This window comes from Canis lupus, chromosome 30 (genome assembly GCF_003254725.2).
Source record: "Canis lupus dingo isolate Sandy chromosome 30, ASM325472v2, whole genome shotgun sequence".
Classification (NCBI taxonomy): Eukaryota; Metazoa; Chordata; class Mammalia; order Carnivora; family Canidae; genus Canis; species Canis lupus.
Window position 1 is genome coordinate 38,616,327 of NC_064272.1, and position 22,114 is coordinate 38,638,440.

A 22,114-nucleotide genomic window follows, 5' to 3' on the forward strand; every position below is an offset into this window, starting at 1 on the left:
CCCGGGACCCCAGGATTACGCCCTGAGCTGAAGGCAGACACTTTAACTGCTGAGCCACCCGGGCATCTCAGTTCCTTTGAATTAATATTTACTCATTTATTTCAAATATCTTCACTTTATCAGGAAAAATTTGCCTTTCCTTAAAACGTTTTTTAAAAAATATTTTATTTATTCATGAGAGACACAGAGAGAGAGGCAGAGACACAGGCAAAAGGAGAAGCAGGCTCTCTGCGGGGGAGCCTCATACAGGACTCGAAATCAGGACCCCAGGATCACAACCTGAGTTAAAGGCAGACACTCAACCACTGAGCCACTCAGGTGCCCCTTAAAATGTAATTTTCAAGGAGCCAATGCTTCCTTTTTAAGATTTATTTTAGACAACGCACGCTCCACTGGGCAGGGAGCCCAAAGACAGCACAGAGCACACCACCAACACAGGGCTCAACCTCACAACCGTGAGATCATGACTTGAGGCAACACCAAGAGTCCGATGCTTAACTGACTGAGCCACCTAGGGACCCGGAGCCAGTGCTCTCTTAAGTAGGATTTTACTACATCTGGGAAGGAAAAAGTTTTAAGGAAAATTTCTGATGTTATGTTTTACAACAAAGTAATAAAGGAAATTTGCAGAAAAAGAAAAGGATATCCATGATCACATCATCCTATAGTTGTTTTAATAATTTAAAAAATTAAAGTCAACAGAAAAATACCAATAAATACATAATTTTCTAAATATATGTCCCACGACCTCCACACACACACACACACACACAACCTTGGGGAGTGGAAAGAAGAAAGAGGGATTATTCAAGTGTATATTGTTCTAGTTGAGAATCCTGGCCTCTCTGGCAAGCTGCCATCACTAGCAGCAGTAGTGTCCCTTCAAGGCAGCCCAACAGTAGAGCTCTTTCAGGCGGCGAGTCATGTAGTCAAGCAAACATGCACAAGTATTTGCTGAAGGCCTACTCTGTGCTAAGTAATGTAAGTAACTGTACAGGAGACACAACTCAGAGAGATACAGACTCTACCCCGAGCAGTTTACAGCCATATAAAAATGGAGATAGATAAAAAGTCATGGTCATAGAATTTTATTTTTTTTTAAGAGTTTATTTATTTATTCATGAGAGACACAGAGAGAGGCAGAGACACAGGCAGAGGGAGAAGCAGGCTCCATGCAGGGAGCCCGACGTGGGACTCGATCCTGGGTCTCCAGGATCACGCCCTGGGCCGAAGGCAGGCGCTCAACAGCTGAGCCACCCCAGTGTCCCAGTGCTATGGAATTCAAACTATCTCTAGGAGAATTTTTTTTTTCTAATCTTTTTAGAGCAGTGCCTTGAAGTATGAGTAGGAATCTGGCAAGCAGACACAAGCATTCTAACTGGAGAAAACAAAATGTGTAGAGAAAGAGGAAAGAATAGGAATTACTGGGGACACAGTATAGCTGGTGTGTGTCTAGATTGTATGACAGGAAATGGTGTGAATGATCTGACTTGAAGGCTAAGTCACAATGGATTTTATTTTATTTTTTAAAGATTTTATTTATTTATTCATGAGAGACACACACAGAGAGAGAGGCAGAGACCCAGGCAGAGGGAGAAGCAGGCTCCATGCAGGGAGCCCGACGCGGGACTCGATCCCGGGACTCCAGGATCACACCCCAGGATGCAGGCGGCACCAAACCGCTGCACCACCGGGGCTGCCCGGCTAAGTCACAATGGGAAGGCCCTTGTATACCATGCTCCAGATTCCAGGCATGACCCTATAGACATGAAGGAGTCAACAGAAATCTTTAAACAAATAAATAAATAAATAAATAAATAAATAAATAAATAAATAAATAAAATTTTAAAAAGAAACCTTTAAGCAAAGGACTGAGATGATAACTTTGGTCCTCCTGTCCTCCCCAAAATTACTGTTAGCAGTAGGGAAGCCAAACTGGAAAAGGGCAATTTAGCAGCAGGGAGGCAAATTCTGTGTGGATCACTGTCTATTTTATTCACTAGTTCCTAGCATTATGCCTGGCACAAATAAGTAGCTCTAATAACATCTCCTAACAAGTATGTATGACAAGTAAATGAACAACAGAACTCTGAAGAACATTAACATTTAGAGAGTAGAAAGAGGAGAAAGAACCAAGGAACTTTTTTTACCTTTTTTTTTTTTTAAGATTTCATTCATTTATTCATTCATTCATGAGAGACACAGAAAGAGAGAGAGGCAGAGACACAGGGGGAGAAACAGGCTCCATGCGGGGAGCCTGATGCGAGACTCGATCCTAGGACCCCAGGATCACACCCTAAGCCGAAGGCGATGCTAAACCTCTGAGCCACCCAGGCTGCCCCTAAGATTTACTTTTAAAAATATCAGTGACCACTGAGTATCAAAGAAATATAAATTAAAAAACAAGATTTTTAAAAAAATAAATAAAAAACAAGAGTTGGCAAATATCTATAAAACAGACTCAGATTTTTTTTACATTATGTTCTCAGACCTTCATGGGACAAATAGCTCTCATGTTATATAAAGTGCAGTGTAATAGAGGAAATACACTTCATAACACAAGAGGGTTTATCTCAGGAATGAAGAGGCAGTTTATTAAGAGATCGAAGCAATTTTTATTATTAACGGACACTAAAGGAGAAAGAGGATATAACCTTCTCAACAGATGACGGAAATGATGGGATAAAATTCAATACTTTTTTTTTTTTTTAATTTACCAAACTAGGAATAGAGGAATTACCTTAATCTGGTAATCTGACAGATGCTCAGCCACTGAGCCACCCAGGTGTCCCTCATGCCACTTCTCTATCAATTGGGCACTGCCAAGCATAGTTTTAAAAGTGCAAACCGCTGGGGGCACCTGCATGGCTCGGCGGTTGAGCGTCTGCATCTGCCTTCAGCTCATAACCTGCCTTCAGGTCATGATCCTAGGGTCCTGGGGTCCCGGGATCGAGTCCCACATCGGGCTCCCTGCTTCTTCCTCTGCCTGTGTCTCTGCCTCTCTCTCTCTGTGTCTCTCATGAATAAATAAATAAAATATTTTTTTAAAAAAAGTGCAAACCCTGGATGCCTGGGTGGCTCAGTGGTTAAGTGACTGCCTGCGGGAAGCCTGCTTCTCTCTCTGCCTATGTCTCTGCCTCTCTATGTCTCTCATGAATAAATAAATAAAATCTTTAAAAAAATAAAAGTGCAAACCCGAGGGTACCTGGGTGGCTCAGTGGTTGAGTGTCTGCCTTTAACTCAGGTTGTGATCCTAAGTCCCAGGATCAAGTCCTGTATCAGGCTCCCTGCATGGAGCCTGCTTCTCCCTCTGCCTGTGTTTCTGCCTCTCTGTGTGTCTCTCATGAATAAATAAAATCTTTTAAAAAATACAAGTGCAAGCCCTATGATCCACACCACCCCTTCTAGGAATCCAGTGCACAGAAGCATAAGCATGAAGGTACAAAGCCAACATATATATACATATATACTCACATTGTTTCTAATACTTTGCCATTAGAAACAATGCTGCAATGAATATTAGATATGTGGATAGTCACTGTAGCATTCTTTTTTTTTTTTTTTTTTTTTTTTGGTTAAGATTTATTTATGAGAGAGAGGAGGAGAGGGGCAGAAGGAGAGGGACAGTATTCCCAAGCCAACTCCCTGAATGAGCATGGAGCCAGACATGGGCAGAAATCAAGAGTCAGCTGCCCAACTGACTGAGCCACCCAGGCAACGCTGTAGCATTGTTTCTAATGACAAAATGGTAGAAATAACCTAAATGACCAACAATAAATAAGAAAATGGATAAATCAGGGAATGTCCATATAATAGACCACTATGTGGCCAAAGTACATCACATTTTTCTGTTAAAAACACTAAGACAGGGCAGCCCAGGGGGCTCAGCGGTTTAGTGCCGCCTTCGGCCCAGGGAGTAATCCCGGAGACCCGGGATCGAGTCCCGAGTCGGGCTCCCGGTGCATGGAGCCTGCTTCTCCCTCTGCCTGTGTCTCTGCCTCTCTCTCTCTCTGTGTGTCTGTCATGAATAAATAAAATCTTTGAAAAAAAAAAAAAAGCACTAAGACACCTCAAATATGGCATTAATCTGTAAAACACTGAATCAAAACCTTTTATCCTGTTGTTTCCACATTTTAAATTTTCTTCTAGAAAAAATAAAAAGGAAAAATATACATGAACTTCAATTAAATCCAAATTAGTGCTTTTTGCTTAAATTACTATCAACATACTTACACTGAAAATTAAATCCAAGTCTGTGCAGCCATTTCTAACTGTAAGTGAATCTCATGTTAAAGGCAATAACTTACTGTTTTTTTTTTACGTATTTTCCTTTTTAAAAAATTTTAGTGCCAGTTAACATATTAATTTCAGGTGTATCAGACAGTGATTCAACAATTCCATATGTGACTCAGTGCTCATCATGACAAGTGTACTCTAAATCCTCATCACCTATTTCACCCATCCCCCACCCACTTCCTCTCTGGTGACCATTTGCTTTCTGCTTCTCTCTCTGCCTATTTGCTTTCTATAGTTCTGAGCCTCTTTTTTGGTTTGTCTTTTTTTTTTTTTCTTTGTTTGTTTCTTAAATTCCAAATATGAATGAAATTATATGGTATTTATCTTTGTCTGATTGGCTTATTTCACTTAACATAATACTCTCTAGATCCATCCATATGTTGTTGCAAATGCCAAGATTTCATTCTTTTTTATGGCTGAATAGTTTTCCTGTATGTTTGTATACACACATCTTCTTTATCTGTTCCCCAACTGATGGACACTTTGGGCTGATTCCCTATTTTGGCTACTGTAAATAATGCTGCAATAAACACAGGGGTGACATGTATCACTTTGAATTCGTGTTTTTATATTCTCTGGGTAAATATCCAGTGGTGCAATTACTGGATCACAGGGTAGGTCTATTTTTTTAAAGATATTATTTATTTAAGAGAGTAGTGAGAAAAGAGAAATAGAGAGAGAGAGAGAGAGAGCCCAAGGGGGGCAGAGGGAGAAGTGGACTCCCTGCTGAGCAGGAAGCCTGATAAGGAGCTCCATCCCAGGATCTTGGGATCATGACCTGAGCTGAAGGCAGAGGCTTAATTGACTGGGCATGCCAGGTACCTCTATTTTTTTTTTTTTTTTAAGATTTTACTTATTTATTCATGAGAGATACAGAGAGAGAGAGGCAGAGACACAGGCAGAGGGAGAAGCAGGCTCCATGCAGGGAGCCTGATGTGGGACTTGATCCTGGGACTCCAGGATTATGCCCTCAGCCGAAGGCAGGTGCTAAACCACTGAGCCACCCAGGGATCCCCATGGCACCTCTATTTTTAATTTTTTAAGGACCTCTCTATACTATTTCCACAGTGGCTGCACCAGTTTGCATTCCCACCAATAGTGCACAAGTGTTGCTATTTCTCTACATCATGACCAACACTTTTTGTTTATTGTGTTTTTTATTGTTTTTATTTTTTTAAAGATTTTATTCATTTATTCATGAGAGACACAGAGAGAGAGAGAGAGAGGCAGAGACACAGGCAGAGGGAGAAGCAGGCTCCATGCAGGGAGCCTGACATGGGACTCAATCCCAGGTCTCCAGGATCATGCCTGGGCTGAAGGCAGACGCTAAACCGCTGAGCCACCCAGAAATCCCCGTGTTTTTTTTTTTTTTTCTTTTAGCCACTCCAACAGGTATTTTTAATTTAACTTTTAAAAAGAAAAAGTATAATTTTTAATAAAAATTTTTAATTAGAAAAATTAAATAAAAAGTGAATATACCATAGATCAATTAACTAAGTACGAAACTGTTAACATTTCAGTGGTCTATCATGTGCATTTCTAGTCTACCTCCAGCTGGGATCAGTTCCCGGATCATTCTTACAGCTGCCAAAAAATATATACAGAAAGGCAGTGGAGGTAGTGCTTGCAATCAGACCTGCTTCACATTACTTTTTCTTGTTTTTCTTTTTTTTTTAAGAATTTATTTATTTATTCATGAGAAACACACACAGAGAGAGAGAGAGAGAGGCAGAGATACAGGCAGAGGGAGAAGCAGGCTCCACGCAGGGAGCCTGACGTGGGACTCGATCCCAGGTCTCCAGGATCAGGCCCTGGGCCGAAGCTGGCGCTAAACCAGTGAGCCACCCAGGCTGCCCTTCATGACACTTTTTAAAAAGTATACAACAAAACCGAAAGACAACCAACAGAATGAAAGAAAATATTTGCAAATGTCTTATTAGATAAAGGGCTAGTATCCAAAATCTATAAAGAACTTATCAGACTCAACACCCAAAGACCAAATAATCCAAACAAGAAATAGGCAGATGTGAACAGTCATTTCTCCAAAGACATACAAATGGCCAACAGACACGTGAAAAAATGCTGAACATCACTCGGCAATCAGGGGAATACAAATCAAAACCACAATGAAATACCACCTTATACCAGTCACAATGGCTAAAATTAACCACTCAAAAACGATATATGTTGCTAAGGATGAGAAGAAAGGGAAACCCTAAGACACTACTGGTAGGAATGCAAACTGGTGCAACCAATCTGTAAGATAGTATGGAGGTTCCTCAAAAAGTTGAAAATAGAGCTACCCTATGAATCAATAATTGCAGTAATAGGCATTTACCCCAAAGATACAGATGTAGTGATCTGAAGGGGCACCTGCACCCCAGTATTTATAGAAGCAATGTCCATAGTAGCTGAACTATGGAAAGAGCCCAGATGTCCATCAACAAATGAATGGATAAGGATGTAGTTCATATATACAATGGAATATGACTTAGCCATGAAGAAAAATGAAATCTTAAAAAAAAAAAAAAAAAAGAAAAATGAAATCTTGCTATTTGCAATCATGTGGATGGAACTGGGGGGTATTATGCTAAGCAAAATAAGTCAATCAGAGAAAGACAATTATTATATGGTCTTACTCATATGTGGAATTTAAGAAAAAAAACAAAATCATAGGGACTACGGGAAGAGAGGAAAAAATAAAACAAGATGAAATCATAGAGGGAGACAAACCATAAGAGACTTTTTAAAAAAGATTTTATTCATTTATTCATAAAAGACACACAGAGAGAGGCAGAGAGAGAAGCAGGCCCCATACAGGGAGCCCGATGTGGGACTCAATCCCGGGACTCCAGGATCATGCCCTGAGCCAAAGGCAGATGCTCAACCGCTGAGCCACCCAGGGGTCCCCTATAAGAGACCCAACTATAGAAAACAAACTGAGGGTCACTGGAGGAGAGCCGGGGGGGGCGGGGCAGATGGGGTAACTGGGTGATGGACATTAGGGAGGGTACAGGAGATCATGAGCCCTGGGTGTTATATAAGACTGATGAATCCCTGAACTCTACCTCTGAAACCAATAATACATTATATGTTAATTGAATTTAAATTTAAAAATTAAAACATAAATAAGTTAAAAGTATTTATAGTGTGCTCAGGTTTAATTGCTTCTACTCATGTAAAGGGGGAGTGCACAGGGGTACAAGAGCACCAGGCTCCGGGGACCTGACCAGGCCAGGTTCAGCCCCTTGCCGCTGACCAAATCCAGAGGCAGAGAGATGAATGGTGGAGAAACCAGAGAGAAGTTTACTGCAGTGAGGCCCACACCAGGAAGGCCATGGACTCAGGGCTCAAAGACGGTCTCCCGAGTGGTGAAAAGACTTCCAGGTTTATCTCAGGAAAGTATGGGACAAGGGTCAGTTGGGTACAGGCAGGTAGGAAGTAAAGGTCAAGCTGATCATTGTCTTGGAGTCCATCACATTGTCTTGCTGCTCACGGCAGTCCTTCCTGCTCCAGGAGGTAGTTTCGGTTCCCTCTACTGGATGCTTTGCCCACAGGGTCTTTTGCCTGAGTTAAGAGATAAGCTGGAGGGACGCCTGGGTGGCTCAGTGGTTGAGCCGCTGCCTTTGACCCAGGGCGTGATTCCAGAGTCCCAAGATTGAGTCCTGCATCCGGCTCCCCCATGGAGCCTGCTTCTCCCTCTGCCTGTGTCTCTGCCTCTCTCTCTCTGTGTCTCTCATGAATACATAAATAAAATATTTTTTTTATTTTCATAAATAAAATCTTAAAAAAAAAAAAAAAAAAAAGAAGGGATCCCTGGGTGGTGCAGCGGTTTGGCGCCTGCCTTTGGGCAAGGCGCGATCCTGGAGACCTGGGATCGAGTCCCACGTCGGGCTCCCGATGCATGGAGCCTGCTTCTGCCTCTGCCTATGTCTCTGCCTCTCTCTCTGTGTGTGTGACTATCATAAATAAATAAAAATTAAAAAAAAAAAAGAAAAAAAAGAGAGAGAAGCTGGAAAGAACTTAATCAAAATTTAGAAATTTTGAGGTCACGAGGGAGGTACCTGAAGTCTTCTTTCACTCACTTTTCCTTCATTGTCTTTATTTAATTGCTCTTTTTCATGAACCAAAGTTTTTATTTTTTTTCCCCATGGATAAAACTTTTTTGGAGGGGAGGAGGAGCAGAGGGAGATGGAGAGAGAGAATCTAAGCAGGTTCCACACCCAGCATGGAGCCTGACTTGGGGCTCAACGTCACAATCCTGTAATCACAACCTGAGCTGAAATCAAGACCCCAACACTTAACCACCTAAGCCACTCATGTGCCCCCCATGGATAAGACATTTTAAAAAATTATTTTCATTTTCTTTTTTTTTTCAATTTTTTTTTCTTTATTTATTTATGATAGTCACAGAGAGAGAGAGAGAGAGAGAGAGAAAGGCAGAGACACAGGCAGAGGGAGAAGCAGGCTCCATGCACCGGGAGCCCGACGTGGGATTCGATCCCGGGTCTCCAGGATCGCGCCCTGGGCCAAAGGCAGGCGCCAAACCGCTGCGCCACCCAGGGATCCCTATTTTCATTTTCTTAAAAGATTTTGTTTATTTATTTATTTGAGAGAGAGAGAGAGAGAGAGAGAGAGAGAGTCTGCAGAAGCAGAGGGAGAGAATCCTAAAGCAGATTCCCTACTGAGCATGGAGCCCAATGCCCAACCTGAGCCGAAATCAAGAGTCAGATGTTCAACTGACTGAGCCACCCAGGTGATCCTTTCTTTTTTTTTTTCTTTCTTTTTTTTTTTTTGATCCTTTCTTTTTTTAATGCTTTCCTTCAAAAACTTCAAGAAACTGGGTATTCTAATGTTTCTGAAAATTTTTCTGCTTTGTGCAGGTACTAGCTATGATAAATTCTGTATCTCATTTCCTAAAAACTAAAAGGTGACATACAATTCCTAGGTTGACATATTCAAATAGGCAAACATTTCTACCTTCCAGTGGTTCCCCACATAGGTTCTATCAATATTTCAAATACCAAGTCCCTTCAGTAAATGTATTTGTTTCTGTAAGATAAATCAGTAATAGGACTACTCTCAGCAGTCTGGATAACAATATTTTAGGAGCTCACAATTAGCATCTTAAAACAATATTCATCATAGAATAGTGCACAGTGGATATTCAAAAATCATCTTACTTTAAGAAATATCCCCATGGGGTGCCTGGGTGGCTCCTTCAGTTAAGCATCTGTCTTTGGCTCAGGTCATGATCCCAGGGTCCTGGGATGGAGCCCCACATCGGGCTCACTGCTTGGTGGGGAGCCTGCTTCTCCCTCTCCCTCTGCCTGCCGCTCCCCCTGCTTGTGTTCTCTGTCAAATGAATAAATAAAATTAAAAAAAAAATACATCCCCGCATTATGAAGTCTCTTTATTCTGGTATCCATGTATTGCAAGAGACATAAAATCTCTTCCTTTTATGCATTAAGAGACCCAAGTGAACTTCAAACTTAAAGCTGTATAAATCCTATCAAATATGCTAAGGCCAGGTACACCAGGCTGGCTCAGTAGGTAGAGCATGTGACTCTTGAACTCAGGGTCAAGTTCAAGTTCCATGCTGGGAGCAGAGATTAGTAAAAACAAATAAAAAATAAAATTACAGTTTACTTTTTAAAAAATATAAAAGCCAGATACCATGAAGAAAGGCTTAACACCAACTTCCTGATGAAAAAATGGGAATGGTACTAAAACTCCAGACTTATATATGACATATGGGACATCCAAATATAATGCTTTATGCCACCAGATGATCAGTTTGTTGATAGTCTTCATATCAGAATAAAAAGGGAAGAAGTTAGGGAGTTCTACAATGGAATAAACAATTCTAGCAGCTTTTAGGAACTCCTAGTCCTAAACAGGGGGATGCTCCAAGGCACTGCTGGAATTATGCCATTCTCACTTTCTTGCTGAAAGCATTTGTCACAAGCGTGTTTAGTAAACACAGGCTGGCATCTCTCCTCTCAGACTTAAAAATCTGACTCTCAGGAAACCTGGGTGGTTCAGTGATTGCGCGTCTGCCTTCAGCTCAGGGCGTGATCTCGGGGTCTGGGATCAAGTCCCGCATCGGGCTCCCTGCACAGAGCCTGCCTCTCCCTCTGCCTATGTCTCTGCCTCTCTCTGTGTGTCTCTCATGAACAAATCAAAACTTTAAAAAATAAAAAAATAAAATGTTGAGCATTTAAAAAAACAAAAAACCTGACTCTCCAGATACAAGTTATCAAGGAGAATGAAGAACTCCCCGAGACAATGGAGGAAATGATTCAACAAGAAAATAAGGAAGTAAACATTTCTCAATTGTCGTAAGAGAAAATTCATGTCAAGAGTTTGAGGGACAGAAGACTATAACACAGAGGAGGAAAAGAAGAAAATAGAAATCTGGAGAATAAACAGAAAGCTCCTCACCATCAGCAAGAGCATGATCATCCAGGTTCCCAGATGGAGTTGAGGGGAATAGGTGGTCACTCTTCTGTTTCTTTTTTTTTTTCTTTTTTTTTTTTTAATTTATTCATGAGGGACAGAGAGAGGCAGAGACACAGGCAGAGGGAGAAGCAGGCTCCCTGCAGGGACTCCATCCCCCCATGTGGGACTCGATCCCGGGTCTCCAGGATTAGGCCCTGGGCCGAAGGCGGCGCTAAACTGCTGGGCCACCCGGGGAGCCCGGTGGTCACTCTTCTTAAGGAAAAACCTTAAGGTGCAGCTGCTCCCCGTTTCAGTTGGTTAATGAAGAGGCAAAGTAAACAACAAGAAGAGGGGTGCGTGTGGCTCAGCTGGTGAAGCATCTGCTTTCAGCTTAGGTCAAGAGCTCAGGGTCCTGGGATAAGGCCTGCAGCATGCTCTGCTCAGTGGGGAGCCTGCTTCTCCTTCTCCCCCACCCCCACCCCTGCTCATGCTCAGTCTCGCTTTCTCTCAAATAAATAAAATCTTAAAAAAAAAAAAAAAAAAAAACACCGGAAGAAACCTGAAAAATCTTTCTAGGGGAAACAAAATCTAAAGGATTTGGAGCACCTGCTGGGTGAGGGACGCCTTTGGTAAAAACGTTTATCTCTGTTCCCAATTGATAGCTGAGACCTTTGAAAAGAAAGGAGGAATGTGAATGTCTGTCAATAAATTGGAGTTGACTTTCCAGATCATACTAGAACATTCTTCCTCTCCTACACTGAAACCTGGTGACTCCTTATCATTTTAGGTGTCAGTTCTAAATCCTACTTCTTTATCCTGGAAGTTGTTTTTTTTTTTTTTTTTTTTTAAGATTTTATTTATTTATTCATGAGAGACAGAGAGAAAGAGAGAGGCAGAGACACAGGCAGAGGGAGAAGCAGGCTCCATGGAGGAGGAGCCCAATGTGGGACTCAATCCTGGATCCCATGAGCTGAAGGCAGATGCTCAACCACTGAGCCACCCAATTGTCCCAACACTAGTATTTTTTTTTTAACACTAGTATTTTTTAAAGAACTCTCAAAAGTCAGATTCTGTCAATTATTCAATTAATTATAAATTATATCAATAGGAATTTAAAAAGAGAACAATCTGAAGAGACTAGTATGGTTGCACAGCATAGTCCATTGAGTACAGATGTTAAAAAGACACCCGATGTACATATGTGCAAAGGAAGAGTGCACAGTCAGAAAGATAATAGGATGGTGGTTCTGATCTAAAGGAAAAGTGCTGGGAAAATTACTGCCCAGAATGAGACAAAGCCTGTTAATAAAGCTAAGGCTAACGAAAAGGACTCTGAAAGCTGTCGAGATCAACTTCTCTTCTTCCATCTTCCTATCAATTAGCACAATCTTCAACTTGAAGAGGGGAAGAACAAGCCTTGTGGAAAGCTCTACACAGCAGAGCCCCTAATTATTCCACATCAGTTCAAGCCTACAGACCTGCAAACTCTAACAATATGGAGAACTCCAGGGGAGCCTGGTGAACGTGTGCTGCAGAACTTTAAGGATGAGCAAAGTATCAAAACTTGAGGATGAGCAGGATGAGCAAACACAGTCCTCACTTCAAAGAGGGGACATCTACTGAGGGTTACAAAAGTTCCCAGGCTCTGACAGGCCTGGCTTCAATCTGGTGAAGTGCACAATTTATCTTTCACATGCACACACACCTGGCCCTGGCCAATGGATTTTAGTGTTTTGTTTTTTTTTTTTTTTTCCAAAAAGGTGGGCTTTGAGCTTTTAGAAAAGGGAGTAGTGATTACCAGAAGTGATTTACTAAAAACAAGTCTTTAAAAAAAAAAAAATACAACTAGACCAAAAAACAAAGTAATGGAATATATAGCAGTGCTACTCAAAGTGAAGTCTGCAGCACTGGCCTCAGCACAAACCTGCTCGATCAGAATCTGCACTTTAACAAGAGCCCTAGGTAATTTTTTCTTTTAATTTTATCTATCTAAAAAAAATTATCTGTTTATTTTTGGAGAGAGAGAGAGAGAGAGCGCGTGCGCTGGTGGAGGAGGCATGGCAGAGGGAGAGAGAGAAACTCTTAAGCAGGCTCCGCTGTCGGACTTGGCTCAACCCAAGGACCCTGAGATCATGACCTGAGCTGAAATCAAGAATCAGGTGCTTAACTGACTGAGCCGCCCAGGCTCCCCTCCCCAGGTGATTCTCATACAGGACAAAATTTGAAAATCACTGATACATAGAAGAGAGCTACATCTCAGCAAGGTATTTGATAAGTGTTTCATAATCTCTTTGTGGACAGTGAGATTTCCTCCTATCCATTTGTTACATTTATTTGCTTGACAAAATATTAAGCAGTTGACACATTTATGTGTCATAATAACCCTACAAGGTAGGCATTATTCTCTGTAACCTACAGATATTAGTATAACAGAGATTATATAGCAGTACTGAGCCTGGGTGGCTCAGTCGGTTAAGTGTTTGCTGTCCACTCAGGTCATGATCCTGGAGTCCCAGGACTGAGCCCCACACTGGGCTCCCTGCTCAGCAGGGAGTCTGCTTCTCCCTCTGCCCTTCACCCCACTTGCACTCTCTCTCTCTCAGATAAACAAATAACGTCTTTTAAAAAAACAATAAAATAAACAGAACTATCTGCCAGGCACTGTTTCAAGGACTTTATAGATATCAACTTATTTGATTTTATAACAACTCTTTATGGTATGTACTATTTTTACCCACTTTTTACACGTGATGAAACTGAGGCAAAAAGTTTTAAGCAACTTGCTTCTAATCACACGGAAATTTGTGGTATAGCTCTCTCTTTTTTTTTTTTTAAGACTTTATTCGTGAAAGAGAGAGAGAGGCAGAGACACAGGCAGAGGGAGAATCAGGCTCCCTGCAGGGAGCCTGGTGTGAGACTCGATCCTGGGACCCTGGGGATCACAACCTGAGTCAAAGGCAGACATTCAACCCCTGAGCCACCCAGATGTCCCTGTGGTATAGCTCTTAACCGCTCTTAACCACTACTTTCTATAGCTACATGTGCTGCCACAAATGGGGCATACAATAGCCCTGAAGGAAACTAAACATTATACCCCAAAACAGTCCATTAAAAAAAAAAATCAAGGGATGCCTATATATATAAAATGTGTGTGTGTGTGTGTGTGAGAGAGAGAGAGAGAGAGGGAGGGAGGGAGAGAGGAAGAGAGTGCTCATTCAGGGGAGGTGCTAAGGGAGAAAGAGAGAATCTCAAGCACGCTTTCCCCCAGCATGGAGCTCAACTTGAGGCTTGATAGAAGGACCCTGAGATCATGACCTGAGCTGAAACCAAGAGTTAGACCCTTAACCAACTGAGCCACCCCCAAAATAAAAAATTCTAAAGGAATTCCCTGAAAGGAGGGTGACAAGTAGACTAATGTTTATTTACAGTATGCTAGGATGGGCCATAACCTAAAGCACTTTGCATCCATGCTTTATTCACCCATTCCAACAGATCCATTGTAGGTGTTAAGGCATTTCACATATAAGGAAACAGAGGCCCAGACAAGTTAAGGACCTTGCCATGTCACACCACTTGTGATGATACAACCAAGATTCCAAAACCAAATCCGACTTTCAAGGCCATGCTCTTTCCCTTGATTTGCTCTGCATCCATCCTTGGCCCAGTCCCACTGCTATAAATGACTTAGGTAAGAGCATTGGGTCATGCTGACCATATGAGAGAGACTTTAGCTAAGAGAACAAATAACATTTAAAATAGAACACAGATCTAAAAGATCCAAACAGGATGGAGCAATGGCCAAGATTGGTATTTAAAAGCAAGAGGCGGGACGGGACGCCTGGGTGGTTCAGCAGTTGACCGTCTGCCTTCAGCTCAGGGCGCTGATCCCAGGATCCGGGATCGAGTTCCGCATCGGGCTCCCTGCATGGGGCCTGCTTCTCCCGCTGCCTGTATCTCTGCCTCTCTGTGTGTGTCTCTCATGAATAAATAAATATTTCTTTAAAAAAAAAAAAAAAGCAAGAGGCTTTGGAGTCAGATGGGTCTGAATACCAGATTCTATCACTTCACTGTTTTGAATGTAAGCCAATTACTTAACTTCTTTGAGCCTTAATTTCTATTCTATAAAAGCGGAATTCTACCTCACAGAATCATTGTAAGGTGGGAGAAAAGGTAATATTTGTAAAGTGTTGGGCACAAAATGTTCAAAAACTGTTCAGTGAACATGAAATCTAATGAAATAAAATTTATATAGGATAAGAGCAAGAAAGTCAATTTTAGAAGCACCAGAAAAAATTTAACGGAAACACATAAAAAAAGACTTAGGGATCTCAGTTGACTTGAACCTATGAGTCAACAGTTTGCTGAGACTGCCAAAATTATTGCGAATTTGGAACACATTACAGAAGCACAGTGTCCAAAGCAAGTAAGCCCCAAACAAGGAGGCCTATCAGATTTTATTTGTAAGGCTGTCTTCAGTCCTGAGTGCTAAATTTTAAGGTCAATGGCAAATTAGAATCAATTCAGGAAAAGATCAGAATATGGAAAACATAGAAACTAGGGGAAAAGAAAAAAAAACACAGTAACTAGTTCCTTCCTTCCCAGTTCTCTAGTTCTTCCACTCATACAACAGAAATTACTCATCAACTGCTTCTGTTTCTCAATAACTAAAACATTTCTCCCTTCATCTTCATCTCCTTTTCTCCATCTTTCTCTCCCCCTTTCCCTCTGATCTCTTCCCACATGCACCTCAAATTCAATTTTGCCAATGGCACATGGATCTGACAAGGAGTAACCAGATGATTTCTAGCTTAAAACTCTAGGACCTGGGATGTCAGACCTGTTGCCAATCTGGCCCTAGCCTATAGATTAGACTTGCTACTGCTAATCTACATCAGATTTAACTAGCCCCTTGCCTTTTTTCCTGAGATAGGCCCCACACCTTGTGCTTAGGTAACCAAATCCTGAGTCTTCATCACATACTCAAAAACCTGGGACTCTTCCTTCCATACATGTCTCCATAACCTGCAGCTCCATTACCCCCAAAAGGAATACAGCTGGCCAGAAAACTGCATTTGGCAACGTCGGCCATCTCAGGCCTCAACCATTTCAAACTTACTGGATCAGTATTTCCCAACCTAAGGAAGCTATCAGATCAACTCCAGGCAAATGTATGCATGCTCATAAAACGGTAGAACAGTTTACTGTACCTAAGAGGCCATTTGCAAACCTACAAAGGACGAGGCCCAGAAAAGCTGCCCGCAATCTGGCTGTCCTCACTGCAGCGCCCCACTTTCAATTCCAATTAGAACTGGGCTCAGCTCCTGGCAGGACGCAGACAGTAAAATCTGGTAACTCCTAGGTCCAGATTATCAGGGCAACTGACATTGCAGTAACATGAGCTTCCCTATGGAATGGCCTTGTCGGAGTTGGCAGGTTTTCCTGGCTGAATCAGAACAGCCTGCGTCTCCTTTCATTCAGTACTCCCTTGGAAGCCAAGCGTCTCTCTAGGGAATGCCATCTGCAGTGGACATCAGGTGTCTCAATGCCCTGTTGTTTTAACCATGTAGATATTGCGGTTCCATTTCTATTTCTCAAGTAGATACAGGCGCTTTCTATGGCTGAGAGAAACCATGGTAAATGCTGATCTTTTGAGAGTTTTGTCTCACTCTTCCCTTACCATGGCCTAGTACAGCTCTAGTCCAGAATCAGGTAACTCCTGGAGCTTCCATCCAGTGCAGACCAGCTCTATTCCTACAGTACTAGACTCAATTTATAAATCTAGGTCTTCTCTTCATGAAGTGAGCCTGGGTATCTAAACTGACTTTTAGATGGTTCCCCCACCAACACAACACTTTAGTTATTCTCTAGATCACTAGTTCTCAAACTTGAGTGAGGCCTGTTAAAATGCAGATTGTTGTACCTTACTGGTTCAGTAGGTCTGGGGTGAGACCTGAATATCTGCATTTTTAACAAGCTCCCAGGGCATGCTCATGTTGCTGGTCTGGAGACCACTCTTTGAAAACTATTGCTCTAAATCATTACTATTTCACGTCACTCCCAGAACTATATTGCGATTGGGGTGAGGGGAGACGAAGATGCTATACAAATTGGGTCAGTTTCCATCGTAACAGTCAGTGCTTTGTCCTACACAGAAAACTCCTCCTACAGAGTAGACCTGAACTGGATCTCACAGGTGAAACATCCAGGAGTTTAAAACAGATCACAATTTACATCCTAACAAATTATTAACATAGATACATTCTGTAACCAAGAAATGGCACTTACATACGTGATTCTAGGCTCAAAATCAGCAGCCAAACCAGAAGTGGAATGAACACCTATGCTCTTTCCTATGCCTCACCAAGCATATTATTCATTAAATGAATTAACACCTGTAAAACACTTATTTTTTTTTTAATTTTTTTTTTTTTTATTTATTTACGATAGTTACAAGAGAGAGAGCTAGAGAGAGGCAGAGACATAGGCAGAGGGAGAAGCAGGCTCCATGCACCGGGAGCCTGACGTGGGATTCGATCCCGGGTCTCCAGGATCGCGCCCTGGGCCAAAGGCAGGCGCTAAACCGCTGCGCCACCCAGGGATCCCTGTAAAACACTTAGAATAGTGCTTAGCCATTATTTCATTGTGGTAAAATACACACATGACATTTATTATTTTTACTGTTCATAAGTATAGAAGTAAGTGGCATCTAAATCAAGTCACAATGTTGGGTAACCATCACCATTATCTATACCTAAACTTGTCATCAGCCCCAACAAAGCTGTGCCCATTAAACAACAATCCTCATTCCCATCTCCCCCCAGCCCCTACTGCTCTACTCTCTATATACAAACTTGCCTATTCTAGCTATACCTTTTCTAAGTACAATTATACTTTCTGTGTCTGGCTTATTTCAATAAGCATAATGGATTTGGGGTTTGCGGGGGGCGGGTTAAAGATTTTTTTTTAACATTTTTTAATTTTTATTTATTTATGATAGTCACAGAGAGAGAGGGGGGGGGGCAGAGGGAGAAGCAGGCTCCATGCACCGGGAGCCTGATGTGGGATTCGATCTCGGGTCTCCAAGATCGCGCCCTGGGCCAAAGGCAGGCGCCAAACCGCTGCGCCACCCAGGGATCCCAGATTTTTTTTTTTAAAGATTTTATTTATTTATTCACGAGAGACACACAGAGAAGCAGAGACATAGGAAGAGGGAGGAGAAGCAGGCTCCCTGCGGAGAGGCTGATGCCATCCCAGGACTCCAGGGATCACTCCCTGAGCCAAAGGCAATAAAGGCTCAACCACTGAGCCACCCAGACGTCCCTTTTATTTTTAAGATTTTATTCTTAAGTATTCTCTACACCCAATGTGGGGCTCAAACTCACAACCCTGAGACAAGAGTCACATGCTCCACCAGCTGAGCCAGCCAGGTGCCCCAATAAGCACAGTGGTTTTGAGGTTCATCCACATTGTAGCATATATCAAAATTTCATTCTTTTTTTAAGGAATAATATTCCATTGTATGTACACAGCCATTTTGTTTATCCATCAGTCGATGGACACTCAAATTGCTTCTGCCTTTGGGTTATTGTGAATAATGTTGCTATGACATGGACATACAGCTAGCAGGAAACTTGCTGGTCACATGCTAGTTGTATGTTTAATATTTTAAGAAACCGCCAAATTGTTTTCCACAGGAGCTGCACCATTTGACACTCCCACCAACAGTACCAATACTTCTTATTTTCTTCCTTTTTTAAAAAAATTATAGCTAGCCTAATAGGTACTGCTTAGCCACTATTACTACCACAAGTTTTGATGTAGACTTTTACCAGTATTTGTAGCACGGCAAGGACAGCACCACTACAAGAAGAGGTTCTGACTAGAGTTTCCAAGCATTTTCATTCAAAACACAAATCTCCAGTTGCTTCTAATTTTTTCAAAAATCATCTCCAAAGCTAGCATTTCCTTAGTTTGACATCAACCAAGAAAGAAAATGATGCTCTGGGGGCACCTGGGTGGCTCAGTTAGTTAAGCATCTGCCTTCAGCTCACGTCCTGATCCTGGAGTCCTGGGGTCCGGCCAGCGGAGTCCAGCCAGAGTTGGTCAGGCTCCCTGCTCAGTGGGGAATCTGCTTCTCCCTCTCCCTTTGCCCCTCTCCCTGCTCATGCTCTTTCTCTCTCACACACTTTCTATCAAAGAAATAAATAAAATCTAAACAAAACAAACAAACAACAACAACAACAACAAAAAAAAACAGAAAATGATGTTTCGGATGGCTAAAGGAAAAAAAAGATGGATGGCTATGTTTTTGAAAAAAAGTATGTTGGAAATCCTATATATTTTAATCTTGCTAACTGTATCACTTTTAAGTCCCTGACCTCATCAGAAATACCATTTTCTCTTTACTTCTGGGGTTTTCCTGGCATGGAAGTGTTAAACTCTCAGTGAAACAAATGACTTTTCCCAAATAAAACTGTTTTCTTTTTTTTTTTTTTTTTTTTTTTTTTAAAGATTTTATTTATTTATTCATGATAGTCACAGAGAGAGAGAGAGAGAGGCTCAGAGACACAGGCAGAGGGAGAAGCAGGCTCCGTGCACCAGGAGCCCGACGTGGGATTCGATCCCGGGTCTCCAGGATCGCGCCCTGGGCCAAAGGCAGACGCCAAACCACTGCGCCACCCAGGGATCCCCTAAAACTGTTTTCTTGTGCTCATGTATTATGTTCAAGGTTTCAGGACTGCCTCCAGTAACTCTTTTTTTCCTTTAAGAATCTAAGAAAGAGGGGATCCCTGGGTGGCTCAGCAGTTTAGCGCCTGCCTTTGGCCCAGGGCGCCATCCTGGAGTCCCGGGATCAAGTCCCACGTCGGGCTCTCTGCATGGAGCCTGCTTCTCCCTCCTCCTGTGTCTCTGCCTCTCTCTCTCTCTCTGTCTATCATAAATAAATAAATAAATCTTAAAAAAAAAAAAAGAATCTAAGAAAGAGAAAATGTGTGTGTTTAGAAGGTGAAAACCAGGAGGAAAAAATTTTTTTCCTTTTTTTTTTCAGGAAAAATTTTCCTCTACTTTTACACTTGGCAAGAATTGAGAAATAAGGGGCGCCTGGGTGGCTCAGCAGTTGAGCGTCTGCCTTTGGCTCAGGTTGTGATCCCTGGGTCCTGGGATCGAGTCCCATATGGGGCTCCTCACGGGGAACCTGCTTCTCCCTCTGCCTGCGTCTCTGCCCCTCTCTGTGTGTCTCTCATGAATAAATAAATAAATAAAATCTTAAAAAATAAAAATAAATAAAAAACAAAAAGCAGTAGTTTCATCTTAGTTATTAGTGGGCAAGTCTACTATATATGCTTCCCCATTATGCTGATGATTATATATGAAAGATTCGACTCCACATATAGAAGGCTAGAGCCTGGCTTTATATACAGGCAACGTGGGACACCTGGGGGCTCAGCGGTTCAGCGTCTGCCTTTGGTCAGGGTGGGATCCCAGAGTCCCAGGATCGAGTCCCACATCAGGCTTCCTGCATGGAGCCTGCTTCTCCCTCTGCCTATGTCTTTGTGTCTCTCATAAATAAGTAAATAAAATCTTTAAACATTTTATATATATATAGACTTAGGACATTAGGACATTAGGAGACTTAGGACATTCTGAGAGGTATGTACCACCAGAGCCTATATGAACCTCCAAGTTCACTACCCCATTAAAGCATATAATTTCTTTCATGAATAAATGTACAATAAGCAGCTATTGTACATTGTACAGCCCTATCTCTGTAGGAGAGCTTGTGAATGGCAGAAACCAGAATGTTCAATTCCCAAAAGGCCAAGAGAGCCATTTTTGGTGCACATGTATGTAGGTATGTCATAGGTAGAAACATGTCGGTGACAGATGAAGTTTACCAGGCGGTGCACTGCACCTACCCAGAGTCTGAGCCCCACTGCTGCCTCCTTGGTAATTTACCAGAAGCTTCTGAACATCTCCCTATTATCACAAAGACAACCATCTGGAGCAAAACAATACCAGCTTCATGGGTTGTGTAAGGAATCATTTCAATATAGTTTCACTCATTCTTCAGTGAGTGTATTTGAACTCTCACAATGTGCACTAAGGATGCAGAGAGGACTGAGACCCCGTCCTCACTATGTAGAAGAGGTCTTCTTCCTTGGTGGGTCCCCTGTGATTCAAGAACTGCTTAGGGGCACCGGGCGGGGCCCTGCCTTCGACATGGGTCATGATCCCAGGGTCCTAGGATCGCGCCCGCATCGCGCCCGCATCGGGCTCCCTGCTCAGCAGGGAACCTGCTTCGCCCTCTCCCTCTGCTGCCCCCCCTGCTTGTGCTCACTCTCTCTTTCTGTCAAATACATACATACATACATAAGACCGGATTAGAGAGAACTAGAGGGCAATTCCTCAAAAACAGAGAGCCCCTCATCCGTGTTCAAGAACTAGGTACACAGTGGACAATAAATGATTGCTGAAAGAATGAACAAATTGTATTTCATTTATAATCTTCCTCTCAGTAAATATTACAATGAAAAGGAAGAGACTGATACATAATAATCACCTCACTCACTGGAGAAACAGAAAGTCAAACATTCAGAGGGGGAAGCAAAAATGACACTTCCCATTAGTATCATTACGTGGCAGGGCTCAGCACTGTTCTGCTTGGCCTGTGAAATCCCCCCATCTCTGAAAACTCCTGCAAATGGCTCATTTTATCCTCTGGGATAGTTGTGCAATGAAATAACAGACCGGAGTTTTTCGCTTTTTCAGTATATAAAGTTAATCCTTGAAATCGTTGTCTGGGGACACATATTTGAATAAATACTAAATGTGTTAACCAAAGACCTATCTTCAGCTAAAAAGTAGGAACTTGTATTTCTGTTCCTAAGCACTACAAAATCCTTCAGATATAAACTAGGGGTTCTTAACCTTGGCACTACTGCCAGTTTGGGTCAGTAATTCTTGGTTGTGGTGCACTGCCCTACACATTATAGGATGTCTGACAGCGTTCCTGGCCTCTACCCAACAACAGATCCCAGTAGTACCCTCCAACTGTGACAATCAGATGTCTCTCTAGACAGGGACATTTATCCTGGGCGGGGGGGGGGGGGGGGGGGGGGGGGTGGGGGTGGGGGGGGGGGGGGTGGGGGGGTTGGAAAACATCCTGGTTGAGAACCACTCAGATAAACAATGGAATGAGAATGTTTTCACAAAGGCTGTAATGCTGTTTAAGAAAGATATGTCAGATGATATAAATTGTTATTCTTTGGGGCTCCTAGGTGGCTCAGTCGGTTAAGCCCCTGCGTTAGGTTCAGTTCATGGTCCCAGAGTCCTGGGATCGAGCCCCGCATCAGGCTCCCTCCTCAGAGGGGAGCCTGCT

The 22,114-nt window shown here is 42.3% G+C and overlaps 1 protein-coding gene across 2 annotated transcripts in view; it reads right to left on the reverse strand.

Moving 5' to 3' along the window:
• Positions 1-22,114, reverse strand: part of PTPN9 (protein tyrosine phosphatase non-receptor type 9) — a 71,971-nt gene that overhangs the window by 39,524 nt on the left and 10,333 nt on the right. The window contains exon 1 of one of the 2 annotated variants that reach the window (XM_025472119.3): positions 9,480-9,629. The exons of the other annotated variant lie outside the window; for it this stretch is intronic. Within the exon in view, the coding sequence (XP_025327904.3) occupies positions 9,480-9,497 (18 nt within the window). The 5' untranslated portion in view covers positions 9,498-9,629. Of the gene's footprint in view, positions 1-9,479; positions 9,630-22,114 lie in introns of those variants that run through there. 2 annotated transcript variants of the gene reach the window in all.